The sequence below is a fragment of the Indicator indicator genome, chromosome 4 (genome assembly GCF_027791375.1).
Source record: "Indicator indicator isolate 239-I01 chromosome 4, UM_Iind_1.1, whole genome shotgun sequence".
Lineage (NCBI taxonomy): Eukaryota > Metazoa > Chordata > Aves > Piciformes > Indicatoridae > Indicator > Indicator indicator.
Window position 1 is genome coordinate 19,571,005 of NC_072013.1, and position 16,413 is coordinate 19,587,417.

The window sequence follows — 16,413 nt, forward strand, 5'->3', positions numbered from 1 at the left end:
ACGCATGCATTTCTTTTGGCCCAGGCTTTTGCAGTCTCTTAGCAGCCAGTTGTACAACTAAATGCACTCCATTCCAGAAAACATATTTTAGATTCATTACAACCATTGATGCCTTCAGAGCCCCCATTCTGAGCCCCAGACATACTCCATGTAGGTGATTATGCTGCTGGTAACTCCATTTGGCATATGTAAGCTGTATACATACAGTTACCAAGGGCCTGTGAAGGCTGCAGGAGAGCACTGCCTTGAACAATACATCTTTCAAAAGGGCTTCCTGAGCCTAGGTGTTAGTGTGATTAGCAGGTGATGGATGTGGCTATGTGGATCTTAGCCACAGTACTTTCATGGCTCCCACATTCCTGATGACAAATGAATCCAGGTTTTCAGCCCTGAATAATTTTCAAAGCTCTTCAAGAGCTGAGAAATTCATACAGTATTGCCCAGGGATATCTGTTAATCACTTATGGTGTGATAATTTCTAGACTGATTATATAATGAAACCCATGACATCTGATTTTGAGAACCTGGACACCCCAACTGACAGGTCCATGACATGAATGACACTATTTTCACAGAATCACACAGAATCACAGAATAGAATTGGAAGCAACCTATGGGGATCATCTAGTCCAACACCTCTGTTAAAGTAGGTTTGCTTAGAGTGGGTTGCACAGGAATGCATCCACAAAGGTTTTGAAAGTTTCCAGAGAAGACTCCACAACTTCTCTGGGCAGTCTGTTCCAACGCTCTGTCACCCTCAAAGTAAAGCTTTTCCTTATACAGAGGTGAAATTTCCTGAATTTCCTGTGTTCTAGTTTCTGTGCCCATTGCCCTTTGTCCTATCAATCTTTGTGGCACTTCACTGGAGAGTTTCCAGAAGTTCCTTGTCTATCATGAACTGAGGATCACAGATCTAGACACAATATTCCTGGTGTGGTCTCACTAGAGCAAAGTAGAGGGGGAGGAAAACCTGCCTCAACCTGCTGATCACACTCTGCTTAATGCACCCTGGGATCCCACCGCCTTCTTGGCCACAAGGGCACATGCTGGCTCATGGTGAACTAGTCCACTAGCACTCCCAGGTCCTTCTCCACAAAGCTGCTTTCCAGCAGGTGAACCCCTAATCTGTACTGATGCTTGGGTATATTCCTCCTCAGGTGCAGGACTCTACACTCACCCTTGTTGCTTTGAGGTTCCTCTCTGCCCAACTCTCCAGCCTGAAGGGATGACTATTTTCCTGTTAAGATAATGATAATGATGTGGATGTGCTGATCAATAATGAGCACCAGGAAACACATGCTGTCATGCAGGAGAGATTCTTATCCTACCATATTTACACAATGCTTGTTTTGCTTTCTTCTTCATTACAGACATGCTTATTGTATGCTGTTCTAAAGCTTCTATGGTATTGGCAGTTCTTCTACAGCCATTAACCTGAAATAGCCTTTACAGAAGATTACTTTTTACCATAACATCACCGATTTCTCTTTCAGCCCACATAGGCAATGCTTGGTTGCATGCACCTCAGATTTGTATATAGGCTTCAGAGCAGGCTGGGCTAGAAAGTGTCCTTTGCATTTTGTCTCTTGGGTGATTCATCAGGCCAGCTCCATCCTCTAGCAACATCACTGCATTGAAGAGACACACCACAGTACTTGCACACAGCAGCAGAAACTCTTGACTAGATGAGAGAAAAGTCCTTGCTCTGTTGCATTGAGATTTCTCACAAAATTCTCAGTCAGTGAAGAAACCAAAAAACAAGGATCCTGGAAAGAAGCAACAAAAATCCCAACAGACTGAAAGAAGCAGCACTGTCCTGAGCAAACCATGACTGCACTAGGTTTGTGACAGCCTTAAAGCTGACGGTTTTGGGGGGCTCACACAATCTTTCTTCACTCATTATTTGCCACATAAATTTGCCGTCTGTTGCACTTTTCTAGTGATGGGTATTCCCTGATTTTTTTGGTCAAAATAGAAAGAAAACCAAGGCAAGACAGAAGTATGTGGTCCCTAATCCCATTGGTAGATGATTCCCTTCCAGCATAATATTTTTTGATTACCCAGTTCTTAATTCAGCTTGATTTTTCTCCACCCACTTTCAGCTGAGTTAAGCAACAAGGTTATCTCTCAGAGAGGTGATTGGCAAAATCTTGCTTAGATATTTTTTTCTTATTAACAAACAGAGACTATTGATCTGGGGTCTGTGAAGAACAACAAACAAAAAGTCTCCTAGTATTTGCCTACCGAGTAATTTGTCATGACATAGATGGACTTTGACGTTCTGTCCTGAAGTAGCCCTGAGATTTGCCAACAATTTTAGATGATCTTCTGCAGAATCAGTTTATCTGTGGTACACCAAGTCCTTATATGTTTAGAGGTATGAAGCCAACTGTTTGTTACTAAATGTTGAACAGACTAAATACAGTTTTAAGAAAAAAAAATCTTTTATCATTGCTTTACATGATCTGAGAAGGGCTTTGATGGTGAATGTCAAGTGTTACTTGGCTGACAGATAGATATGGAAAAGTTCTTATATTCCTTATTTGTACACTTACTTAGATCTAGAATATACTAATATTGATACATTAGTTTAATATCAAAAGAAATAGATATGTCCAAACCAATTAAAATTATTTTGTTTTAGAAATATTTACCATAATTTTTATTTTTCATGTACATATTAATAGACTAAAGTCTAAAATGTTACCATTTATATTTTACTTTTTTTTTTCCCTACTGGTTTGAGATCTCCTATAACAAACAATTTGATCACTATGTAATTTAAGCACTTTCACTTGTTTTCTATACTTTAGTAAGACATGATATAGAATGTTGTTGTAAAAACTTAATGAAAAATATTTTACGTTTTTTCTGATTTGAGTTTCTTTCATAACTGTACAACTATCTAATGTAGGTGATATGCTAAAATCCTCTCAACTGAGTCACTATAAAACAACACAACAGCAATGAGTTAGACTCAAAAACCTTGAAGTGAAGAGGTAGAAATGTCAACTCATAGTATGTTCTTACTCTGTACAGTAACTCAGTGTGAACATTTAGAAAAGTGACTGCTCGACTATTGCCTGTATTTTGAATGTGTGTCTATGAGACCTTAAAGGAGGTTAGCAGTCCCTAGGAAAACTCTGCTGTTCCTACTAAGGAATTATAAACCCTATGCAGTTCTAATTTTTCATTCCTCCTGTTTTCTACCAAAATCTGAGAAGTCTAGCTGGAAAGTGTGATAGTGAAGGCAGTGTCAATAAAAGAGTGACACCAAAGTGGTGGTATGTCAAAGACTGCACACCAAAATTTTATCTCAGAGCACTGGCAATGATAGCTCTATTGGCAAGATAAAACAGTCTTTTTACTGGTTATTTTATTACTTGTTATTATCTATTATTTTCATGAGGATGGTTTCCATTGAGGAGGAGACAGAGGGAGGCAAGCTAAAACAACTGCACTCATCAGGCCTTTACATGGATTTGTCCTCTGATGTCCCAGTCACTGATCCTGCAGCCTCACACCATATGTGGTTAAAAACAGATTAATTAATGACAATTTTCTCCAATATTACAGGAATCTGCATTTAAGACTGGTCAACAAATATTACTGGGCTGAATAGACAGGACCTGTATCTTGCACCTCCTTTCTTGTTTCACCTCTGCTATCCTCCCACGAGTGTACAGCAATAGCTACATCACCTGTACACTTTTAACATCCTCAAATACCTCTCAGGAGCATGTCAGGAAGGGCTTTTATAAAAAAAACTTGAAAAGTGACTTGTGTTTCATTAACACTAGAAGTTATACATGGCTACAGACTAGGGGAAAATATCAGTGACTTTTGGACAAGGAAAAATAGTTTTTATGTTATAAGGGATTAACAATGTGTATAAGGATAATGGCTGAAAGATGAATATTAGTACCTAGCAGTACATGCTGGATCACAGGAATTTATCCAGCAAAGCGCATTAAGTACATGTCCTCTGGTTGATCAGTCATTTTTCAGAGGGTTCACAATTTTCCCCATGAAGAGGACAGTGCGGGTGTATTGATCCAGAATCACTAGGAGAAAGGGCCTGTTGAATTTGACTCGAGGTGGCTGAGGAAAATCACCAGATCTCCAAGTAACCTCCTTCACTGTGGCCCCTGCTGCTTCAGTACCATTCTCATGAATATTCAGCACAGCTCTGTGAATCACCTGGAAAGACACAAAGCAAAAACAACCTCTAGCTAACAGGTGAGCAAGAAGAGAGCAACTTTTGCCAAAGGGGACTTGCCTGTGGCAAGACCCAGCAGCACCAGCCTCTGGGAGGGTAATTACCAGCCACTTGCCTTCCCACCACAGTACAATCAGCCACCAGACCAGCCATGCTAGCCTCCTTCGCTGAGTAACCCTCAAACAACAGACTGCCAAAGAGCACTTAAGATGTCCGATGGCAACAAACTCTGGAAGCAAAGAAACCTGGTAATTTAGCCTAGATTTAGTTTTGCCTTTGGCAGCTTCACATATTATTATGAATTTACCCTATCATCTAGCTGAAAAAAATAACTCTTTGAGAACACCAGAAGAGCATGAATAACAGCCTTTTGCCCTCTGTAGGCAGAATTAGAGAAAATTTTACCAAAGCTAAGGTGTTACCTCTACAGAATTTTGTTTAGCAGCCAAAGAACTTCTAATTATATGTATGTCGTCTTCTTTGTTCTCAAACCATGTATCTATAACCCGTATAAACCTGTTTGGCCTCAGGTTTAGCAAAGACAGAGTTGGCTTTGTCTTCAGACTGGCAGTTGTTGATGATTCAGTGATGCTTCAGAGAGACTGGGATATACTTTTCATGCAATATTAATAGACAAATCATGTAATAGCTGTGTTTCACATGCTGACTTACTTTTGAAACCATCAGTCCAGGTTCTTCAGTAATCCCTGACAGATTAGCTTGTTCAGTGAACAGATCAATCATACCCACTTGTTTGACTATCTTTTTCACATCATAGGTACCAGAAATAGAAAATTTTGGAATGTGCAGGTGTATTTTTCTGTAACAAATAACACAAATAAAGACAAATTTTCATCTTGGTAACACTCCTCAATCGCTTCAATGTAGTGAAACTTCACATTTACTTTTCTAAATACTATCTCAAAGGTCAGATAGTACTTCTGACCAGGTTATGTATCTAACATGGAGAGTTGGAGCAGAATGAGCCCTGAGCCCACAGCAGGGCTCAGGTAGTGGGGTGGAAGACACAACTATAGCAACTCTCTGGCAAACAGTGGAAGTGGGTGGGTTTTTGTTTTTTGGTTTTTTTTTTTTTTTTTTTTTTTTTTTGGATTGTTTTCTTTTTGTGGGATAGGGGAATTGGTTTTGGTTTTTTTTCAGAAGATCGTAGATAGCTGTCCTAAGGCTTTTTGAATACCCAACAGTGCCTGGACCAGCACAGAAATAGTCGCAGTAATGGTGAATGAATAAAATTTCCACTTTTGCATATGATGTTCTCACATTCTAACATCCAATAGCTACTCTTTTGCAGTTTCACAATACCTATATGAAGCAAATGTCTGTTAACTTCACAACAGTGCTAAGAACTTAGCCCAAGACAGATTCCAAATTCAGTGCCCTATTTATTCCATACTCACAGCTCTTTCTCATTTTTCAGCTTGGAAAAGGTTAGGTCCTGCACAGAGATGGACCATTAAGTGAATAGAGTTCAGTAAAATAACATGGTCTTTAACGTTTCATCTTGGTGAGATAAACACCACTAATCTATAGCAGGGTCATCTCTTATCTTAGTAAGAAACCTTACCTGTCTTGGAGGAACTTTTCCCATTTTGACACAGTCCTTTTCAAGAGAGCATCTTCCACCTGTTTCATCTTCCCTTCGTCAGGCAAAACAAATAATGCTGCAGCATTTCCATTGTAAGGTATCTGAACCAACCAACAGGACAGCTCTTCGTCAAAGTAATTTCTGTAGTAACCCTTTCGATACATCATGTCAACTTTTACAGATGTTTCCTGATCCACAAAAAAATCCTCCTCTTTTGTATACAAAGTACTGAAGGGCTTCTCCCAGTGGGCTTATGACAAAAGGAAAAATAATTCAGTTGGAATACAAAGATGAATTTGTTAAAGTGAATAAAACAGAATCTAATCCCACAGCCCTCCTTTGATTAGAGCAAATACCTTTTTGAAGCTTTTGCATCCTCAGGTGTTACAGTACTGCAGCTTTTTTGTGTTTTTTTGTTTTGTTTTTTTTTTGTGCTTAAAGACAATTACGGACAGATCATTCTGAAAACACAGTTTTTCACTAGAAAATTAGTTTGTAGTCACATTAAAGAATTTACCAAAATCAATAGTCTTTCACTTAACCAATTGAGGACACATTTGTGCTAGCAATAAATATACAGACACAGATTTACAGCAATATTTTCCAGATACTAAACACGGTTTCCTCCATTTAAAGTATTTAAACTACAGTTTCTTTCTCTTAAGTATTTGTGCAATAAGATCTAAGTTGCAACCTTCTCACCCTTCAGTATTTCTTACCTTTAAAGAAGACATAGTTAACAAGAACCATTGCAGTGAGAGGATCAATATTTTCTACTAGTTTAACAATTTTCCCATTTGTCTTTTCCTCAATGTAACTGTTGATCTGATTCTCAGCACCAGAGGAGTTGTTAAAGTCAGTAGAAAAGACTTCAGAATCATAAAAGCTTTTGACATCATCCAAGAACTTCTGTAGTGGTTTTAGTGTCTCTTCTATAAAAAGGGCATTGCCCAGGCTCAGCTGGAGCTCACTGTCCGAACGGTTCAGCATGTGGAGGAGTTGGCAAAAACCTTCATGTATTTGCTGCTCCTGAGTCTTTTTCAGGTTAAAGGCAAGCCCTTCCAGAATCTGTGTCAGTGTTGCTGCCTTAGCACCAAGTGCCAGCATTGCAAAGGAAGCAGAGATGCTTATGGGTGAAAAGAAAATATTTTGATCAGTTGCTTCGGATGTGACCAGCTTGTAAAATGAAAATGCAAAGTCAGCATTGCTGGGAACTAGCTTGGCAAAGGTTTTGTTCTTAAATGGATAAACTACCTCCTCATGAGAACTGTGTCTTGGATAATATGACCCCTTAGAATCATCCTGCTTATTGCGGTAGCGAGGATGCCGACACTGGACAACAGTACACAAACCAACCAGCAAGAAACACAAGGATAAGGTGGGTTTCATTTTCCTTTTAACTGTTTCTGAAAAAGAGGTAGACATACAAAATATGGTATGGAAATTATTTTCTTCATGTTGTATGCTCCAGCCAAGTAAAATGAGGCTCTCATTCTGAAACATACCTGTTCTAAGAACACACCTGTTCTCCAGAATCCCACACTCTTATGTTTCAGATTCCCATGCCAGTGATCTCCAGAAAGAATATACCTCCAGACACGCTATTTGTATAACCATGCACTCTCTCAAAAGAAGTGTTTTTGATCATATTAACTTTTTAAAAATAGGATAGAACCACATTTTCTTAAATTTGAAAATAACTAGAAATTTGTGACCTTTTCCCCAGATTAAGTGGTAGAAGTTGGATTTGTACCGAGCTACTGCATCCCTGTTAGTCTTCCTCAATTCATCAAACAACTAAATAATTAAATCTGTTTTAAACAATAAAACCAAAGGTAATACTGTCTAGGACCAAAATTACAAAATACTTCTACTGTTTCTTCAAAGATGAAATACTGGATTGCTGTGGTAACAAAGTATATTGGCATCTTTATTGTTTTCAAAACAAATTTCATTTAATTTTGTCAAGTATCTTCTTCACTAGCAGCCAGTTCTTGATGTCTTTTGGCATGTTTTGACTTTTTCCATAACAGGTATATCACCTTGTTTCTATGTAACAAAGCACACTTCCCAGGCAATAAGATAATTTCCTGAAACAAAATATCAGAACTATCCAAGGGAAAACTAAAAGGGTACTTACACTGATATGGAAAAGATATTGTTGCTTCCATCTGGTCTTGTCTGCTCCTTCTTCTCTTCAGTACCATTGAACAGGAGAAAGCAGAGTACTCCTGTTAATCATTAATTAATTAAAATAAAAATTGACAGCAAGGATGCACAGCAAGCAGTAAACACCAGACATTCTGAACAGTTTTTTTCAACCTGGTGGTGTGATTTCACACAAACTAACAGTGTTGTGTGGTGGTGCTGCGGATAAGAGGGAGGATAAGGGAGGAGGGACTACATCTCCAACTGCTTCCATACTTGTAAATTGACATGAGAAGTACGCTGCTGTGGATGCCTGGCGGGGGAGTTACAGGCATATTCTTTGTGGTTGAAGTGAAACACTGAATTCAGGTGAAGGCCACCCCTTGCCTGGGTCTGGCTTCGGGGAATGAAGCACAGCTCACCAGGGAGCACAGCCTCTCTGCCTGACCATCCTCTTAGCTTGGCCCTGGGGAACAAACAAATGGAATGAGAACACTGACAGAGTCATAACCTCTCTGTTAGGATTTCAAAATGAGGTTTGAATTTAGAAAGTCCTTCTGTCTTTGCTGCATACGTTAATCACAACCTTTGACACCAGTCTGAAATGGTCTTGGAGCTTTTCTTAAGGGAAGCAGACTATATGTGATTGGTGAATGATCTCTAGGTTTCTTTAGAGAATAGTGTGACATTACCACTCTGTTGACACACTTATAGTCAACACAGCTGTTCACTCATTACTGTTGACTATCATCTGTGACTATTTGGGAACCTAGTGAAGAGTTTTCCCACTGTTCAGTTCCAGACACTGATTGGTGAAGAGAGAGGTGGTCAGTGAATACCTTTTTAATCAGGTCAATCTTCTGTGTCATGTACAACTGAAATGGACCCCAGCAGCACATAAAAACTACCAATCCATGTTTCATCTAGTGCTAAAGACATGCTGGCATCACTGGATGATGTTGAGTATTGAATATCATATAGGAACAGATCACTTGAGGACAATTTGAGGCAGGAAATGATTTTTTTAACAGATCTGGTTGCCCCAGGGGGCTTCCTCTCCATTGTGTAGGATGGTTTTGTCATCCCACTTAGCAGTTTTACTGACATTCCCATAATGTAGTTGTGAAATATGCAGTCTGCATCTCATTGCTTTCATGTTGTCAGAACACCCCAAGAGACTGACAGTAAGTGTCAGAGTTTGAAGTGAGAGTAATATCCATGATCCATAAATCACTGTTTTTATGCTGTAGCATATCTTGTCTCTAAAGAAAAACATAGATATACACAACTCTCTCTCTATAATTATCTGTAAGTATATCATGTTTTGCCAAGATGTTGGAGGGAGAGAATAAAAAAAAAATATCCCCCACTAATTAGAAATTTCAATGTGGAGCACACTTTCTTGTACTCCCTAAAACTTTCACCTACTTGTATACCTCACTGACATCATGTTGACAATAAATTCTCTTAGGGGACTGTCGTGGTTTAACCCCAATTGGGAGCTTAGCCCCACACAACCACTCACTTAGTCCTCCACCCTGGTGAGCTGGGGAGAGAATCAGAAGAGTTAAAGCAAGAAAATTTGTGAATTGAGAAAAAGATGGTTTAATAAGTAAAACAGAAACCATGCACATAGGCAAAGCTGAAAAAGGAATTTGATCACCATTTCCCATTGGTAGTCAAGTGTTCTTCCATCTCCAGGAAATCAGGACTCCATCACACATAATGGTCACAACAGACAGCAGACACCAACATTCTGAATGTCTCCCCCTTTATTCTTCTTCCTCCAACTTCATATTCCTGTGTAGGATGTCATATGGTATATAACATCCCTTTGGACAGTTGGAGTCAGTTGTCTTCTCCCAGCATTTTGTGCCACCTTCAGCCTATTCACTGATGAGTTGGTGCGCGGAGAGGAAAAGGCCTTGACTCTGTGTAAGAACTGCTCAGTAGTAACTAAAACATCCCTGAATTATCAATACTCTTTGAAGAACAAATCCAGAACATTGCTCCGTACTAGCTACTATGAAGAAAAGGAACTCTACCCCAGCCAAAACCAGCACAAGGACTAATCCAGATGATATTTCTCGTTTTCCATTAACTCTAGCCTCCATTCTAACTCGCATTTCTTCATCAGGATACCTAGATGCGTGGACGTGGCCTGCTCATGTGTTTGCTTAGTTACTTGCTGATTAAGTATATGCAGGAGAATGTAACCTGGAAGATGCTCTTATCAGTCGCAAACTTAAAAAAATATATAGTGTAAATTATGAAGATACTTCAAGATACTTTTTTTTTTTTTTTTTACTGTATTGGTGAAGAATTTCAACGTCTTTGAAAAGACCATTAGTACAGATGAGAACCAGTGCCAGGAGGGAGAGCTATGGTAATATATAGCAAAGAAGAGTGGCCAGTTCAGCACGAGTGTCCCTCTCTACAAGCTCCCAGGCATTTGCCTTCAGAGAAGCCTCAGACTACGTCAGAAGTCAAAACGCCCTGTATGAGTTGTTCAATGCATCTGAGTGGGAGCTGCATTTATTATCTATGATTTAGTTATGATTTATTTATTATCTATGATTTAGATTTCTGAAGGCAATACTGGAAAGGGAACTGTACCTTCTTCCCCTCAAACTCAAACCAAGGGTCTCATCCCATGGCTGTCTCATGTGGCTGTGTATAGTCCAGCAGCTAAACAAGGCAAGGCACAACGTTTGCTTTTTTTAACTCAGCAGTACTAATCTTTTACTTATTATCTAGTGACATGAGTGGCTGATCACTTGATCTAGATACAAGACCCTCAAGTTTAACAAACTATCAAGTTTTGCATTCTAACTGAGATAATCAGACCCAAATCCACTTAGCAGAGGAGTATCTCATCTTCAGACTGCAAAAGTCTGATGAGAAAGTGAAGCGAATGACAGTTCCCAGCCTTCCTTCTAAGGATGATCTGCTTAAAGATCTGCTTAAAAATGTAAAAGCTACTTATGAGAGATGTGCTGATAATTTTATGTGAATAATCATGTGTTTTTCATCTACCTGTGAAAGGCATATAATATTTATGTATGCAAATATGCACACATCTATAGATATTCATAATACTGGAGAAAGTTCAACTACTACGATGTCTTAATCTAATAATGGAAGCACAAGCCTAAGAGGAAGTTTAGGTTTCCCTCCAAGTCAAAGAAACAAAGCCCCTAGGAGTTGTTTTTGAATGTGATACCTGATTGCACAAGATATGCAAGTGTTATTAATTCCACTCATATGAGTATATCTGCTACAGATAATTATCTTTGCTAAATCAGAACCCATGGCAATAATTAATGCTTTGAATTGGAAAAAATGCTATCTCAAAGTAATTGTGATGTTTCCTTAACATAACAATAACTTGAAAACACTCTTTTAAGAGCTTTGAGGAACTGCACATTTACTAGGTTTTTATATGCAATTGTTTTAAATGAATTTTTGCTAAAAGCTAGTAAAAATAAGATTTTTCTTTTCCATCCTGATATGAAGTGATGTAGAAATACATTAATTCACCACGATTTGTTGAAAAACCTGGGAATCACTGTTAACTGAAAAGTAAAGGTAAAAAAAAAAAAAGTATACAAAAGACAATGAAATAAGTTGATATGGCTGTAAATATCCAGGCTAAGAGGAATTAACTCTTTCAGTCAATCTGTCATCAGAACAGAATATGTCATATGCTCTCTTTTGCATTCATATGCATTTTAAGATCCACTTTTCATTGCATCTTGCATTTCCTCTGTGCACAGGTGTTTTCTCTTGCTCTGAGGTTCTTTCCTGGGTGTAACCAAGTCATTGTGAGAACTACAACGCATAGTGAATTATCTTATTGTATGTCATTTTTTCCTTTCAAATATTTTTCTTCTTCCATGTAATCTGTGTTTCCTACATGGGATACAGTAAACAATATACCAATGTTTTCCTTAATAAAATAATTGCACAAGTTAAGCAGTCTTCTTAAACGTTCCACATGAGCATTACATAGATGTCAATAGAAGTTTTCCACCCACAGAGGATATGTTCTGGTTTACCAAAGTAAATTGTAAGTATTTCTTTCCAAATGTCTCATGGAAAACTAAATTGAATAAAAAAATAAATAAGATAAATAAAGACCCATTTGTATAAATCAGGCTAATTCACTTGTAATAAATTAATCTTGAGGGGTAGGATTGAACTGAGAAGCTGCTTTTGTCATGGAAGTTCTCTTTTGCAAGAAAACAGCAGTCATTTGCAGCAACATCAATGCTGAGCTGAGCTCTTGTAATCAGGTATTAATCACACTCAAGGAAGTCTACATGAAATGAATGGATTATAGGAGTTTTTTTAAACCGTAAATCTGAGGAAAGCACAATGATTAAGTTATTTAAAAAAAATTATTCTCTGTTATGCCTGGGACTGAGTACTTAATAAATGATTTTTCCATATCAGTCTTTACTGGCTAACAGTTTACAGAGAATGAATAATACCATACAGGTGTGCAGTTTAAACATAAAAAAAGTAACCTCCTGTAGGTAAGGACAGAGGTGCACCACCCATCAGGGAATGCTGAATGGATGGGTAAGATTTTAAAGTTGTGTCAGAGGACTTGAAGATGCATAGTCCATGATGATCTTCATGATCCTTTCACTGTTGAGAATTTGTACTCATTCTAGCTTCCACAGCAGTGAATATTTAGAGTTTTCAGTGAAATGGTTCCATTTAAAGATCTTTGTATTTCTTTTGCACTTTTTTGTGCTGGGTAACTGGGTACCTCTGTGCTTTGAAGACATGAGCTGAATGCAGGATTAAGTAGTAACTGCCATAAGCTTTTTTTTATACCTTGGAAAACTACCTAGACTCACATCATAGTCATGGAATCATTAAGGCTGAAAAAGACCTTTAAGATTTGGCAGTGTTAACAATCCAACTGCCAAGCTCACCACTAAAAAATATCCCTGAACACCACATCTACAAGACTTTAAAATACCTACAAGCATTGTGATTCACTCACTTCCCTGACCAGACTTCATCTTTTGGTGAAGAAATTTTTCCTGTCACCTGGAACAAGATACCAGAGCTGACCTCACTTGTAGAGTGTGGTAGTTGTAGAGTGTGATAAGGTGTCCCCTGAGCCTCCTTTGCTCTAGACTAAGCAACCCAAGTCCCCTCAGTTCCTCCTCATAAGTTTTGCTCTCCAGACCTATCGCCAGCTTCGTTGCTCTTCTTTGGACATGTTCCAGCACCTCAGTGTCTTTCTTGTAGTGAGTGGCCCAGAACTGAACACAGTACTCAAGCTGTGGCCTCACTAGTGCTGAGTACAGGGACATGATCACTTCCTTGCTTTTACGGGCTGCACTAGTTCTGATACAAACCAGGATGCTGTTTGCCTTCTTGGCCACCTGGACACACTGCTGACTCATATTCAGCCAGGTATTGGCCAACACTCCAAGGTCGATTTCCTCTGGTCAGCTATCCTATCATTCTTCCCCAGGCCTTTAGCACTGCATGTGAGCCACGTGAAGGACATACCACTTGACCATGTTGGACCCACCAATTGACCTTGGCCATGAAACCTAGTCTGATCAAAGCCCTCTGTAAAGCCTTCCTACCCATAAGAACTGAGGTGTGCACTCAATCTGCTTGTCAAGGTCATTAATAACGATATTAAACAGAACTGGCCTCAAGGCTGAGTCCTGGGCAACACCACTTGCGATTGGTTACCAACTGGATTTAACTCCTGTTCACCACAACTCTTTGGGGCTGGACAGTTTTTAACATCACAAACCTTACACCTATCCATGCCATGAGCAGTCAGTTTTTCCAGGAGAATGCTCTGGAAAATGGTCTCAAAGACTTTACTAAAGTCCACATAGACAACATCCACAGCTGTTCCCTCATCCTCTAAGCAGGTCGCCTTGTCATGAAAGGAGATCAGGTTAGTCGAGCAGGACCTGCCCTCCATAAATCCATGCTGACTTGACCAGATCACCTGCCTGTCCTGTACGTGCCGTGTGGTGGCACTCAAGATGTTCTGTTCCATAACCTTTCCCAGCACTGAGGTCAGACTAAAAGGCCTGTAGTTCCCCACATCCTCCTTCTGGCACTTCCTGTAGGTGGCCATCACATTTGCTAACCTTCATTCATCTGGAACCTCCATGGTTAGGCAGGATGGTTCATAAATGCTGGAAAGTGGTTTGATGAATGATTTTGCCAGCTCCCTCAATACCATTGTGTGACTCCCATCCTGTTCTACAGACTTGTGTATGTCCAAGAGATGTAGCAGGTAATAGATCATTTCATCTAAGATTACAGGGGCTCCATTCTGCTCCTCATCTTCCATCTTCCAGCTTGGGGTTTGATACCAGAGAGAGCTGGTCTTCCTATTAAAGACTGAAGCAAAGAAGGCATTAAGTACCTCAGCCTTTTCCTCATCCTTTGTCACTATGTTTCCTTCAGCATCCAACAAAGGATTGAGATTCTACTTAGCCCTCCTTTTGCTGTTAATGCGTTTATAGAAATATTTTAAATTGTCTTTTATGTCATCAACCAGATCAAGCTCTTGTTGGTCTTTGGCCCTTCTAATTTTCTTCCTGTATAACTTCACAACATTTTTGCAGTCCTCCCACCCCTTTTTGCAAATGCCATAAACTCTCCTTTTTTCCCTTGAGTTCCAGTCAAAGCTCCCTGTTCCGCCAGGTTGGTTGTCTTCGTCATCATCTCATCTTTCAGTACATGAGGACAGCCTTCTCCTGTACCTTTAAGATTTCCTTCCTGAAGACTACTTGGATTCCTTCACCTTTCAGGACTATGTCCCAAGTGACTCTGTCAATCACTCTCCAAAAGAGGCCAAAGTCTGCCTGCCGAAAGTCTGAAGTCCTCCTCCTTACTTCTTCAAGAATTGAGAATTCTATCACTTTGTGATCACTATGCCAAATTCATATTTCCAGTCAAGGGCCAAATGGATTACATATGTGCGGGCAGAGGACTGGTCTGCCCATTCAAGGGCAAGTTCTCCAGATATCAGAGTTGAGGTTCAAATCCCATAGCTGGAAACAAGAAAGGAAAGTCTAAAATACTGGTAGCATTTGAATAGAAAGGCAGTTGGTGCTTCTGTGATTATCTGACTGCTTTCTGCCTTTAGGGATTGAGTGAGTCCCTTTTCTTACAGATGAAAGGTAAAATGCATTGGACACATAGCACATTAGCCTTGCAGTCCCACTGCTTCATGGCTTGTGACAGCATATTACATGGACTCTGCCATGGGGCAAAGCAAACAGAGCTTTACTAACAGAAGCTATCCCATTAGCAAACAGAGTTCCAGCAGATAACAAACAAGGTCAAACAGAGCTCAGGGATTGCCAGGACAAGTCTGGCACTGAGGTCTGCTAAAGCACAGTTAGACTGCCTTTCAGGGGGACAGTCCAGTGAGTCTGTCTTCCCTTACAGTTGAGATACATGCTCTTTGGGTAAGTCCTTTTCCTCAAAGCTTCCTGTAAGTATGTCAGATGGTGGCTAATGCTCCCACAGAGGGTCATTTGCCTTGGATGTTTATGATATGGGGGTCATATACTCCACTCAAAGTTATATTAGCCCCTTCTGCTGACTGTCAATGCTGGAAGTCAGGTCAATGACAGCAGGGTTTAAAGAAGCTCTAGTTCTCTTTCAGGGCTTAGTTTGAATCCAGGTGTCCCATATACTGAGAAAATGCATATGGAAGATTAAGTTGTCCTAATCTGATCCAGTTTTGTTGTAGTGAAATGTTGAAGGATGTTAATAACATCAACTAGAGATGAAGAAAAGACAGTATACAATAAATGTGTTTTCCATATATAGAATGAATACATAGTCCCTATGTGAAAATTTTAGCTTATGTCTATCAGAATCTTTAATTACTTTTTTTAACCTTTAGTACAACAAGATAGCATGAGGAGGAATGTTCCCTGCCACACGCTAAGACAGACAAAACTAAGAGTGGTAAATAATGCAAGTTAGACCAATGCAATTAGGTTGGTTTGGGTTATTTTTTTTTTTGGTTTTGTTTGTTTGTTTGTTTGTTTTAATTAGGACAAAATGCCCCTTCTCTCTACAAAAAGCTTTGCAAAATTATCCGACTCCTAATGAACATCATCAGGACTATGCTGAGAGTAGCATCAGCCAGGCAGGTTCAGTCACTAGGCTCTATGTGTCTCCATACTCTGAACTCAAGGCATTTTTGTGCCTTACACATATGTATGGCACAAGACTAATTCATTTCCTGTCTTCCACACATCCTCTCCTTTTAGAGAAATGTGGGATGATCTCTCTTTTCATTCCAGGTCCCTATCACAGCTCCTATCATTCTTCTGATATGAAACCTTAAGTTCTTCAACTGGAGGAAAACCGTGGTGATGTCCCACACATTGGTAGATTTCTCCCAAACCCATCAAGCATTCGA

General features: G+C 39.4%; 1 protein-coding gene across 1 annotated transcript; it reads right to left on the reverse strand.

The window, feature by feature from the left end:
• Window positions 1–3,993: 3,993 nt before the first annotated feature.
• LOC128981724 (alpha-1-antitrypsin-like) lies at window positions 3,994–7,328 on the reverse strand. Its single transcript, XM_054400659.1, has 4 exons — window positions 6,545–7,328; window positions 5,805–6,075; window positions 4,892–5,039; window positions 3,994–4,200 (listed from the first exon to the last, which is right to left on the reverse strand). Exons 1-4 carry the CDS (start codon window positions 7,326–7,328, stop codon window positions 3,994–3,996), a joined length of 1,410 nt encoding a protein of 469 aa, XP_054256634.1.
• Window positions 7,329–16,413: the final 9,085 nt, after the last annotated feature.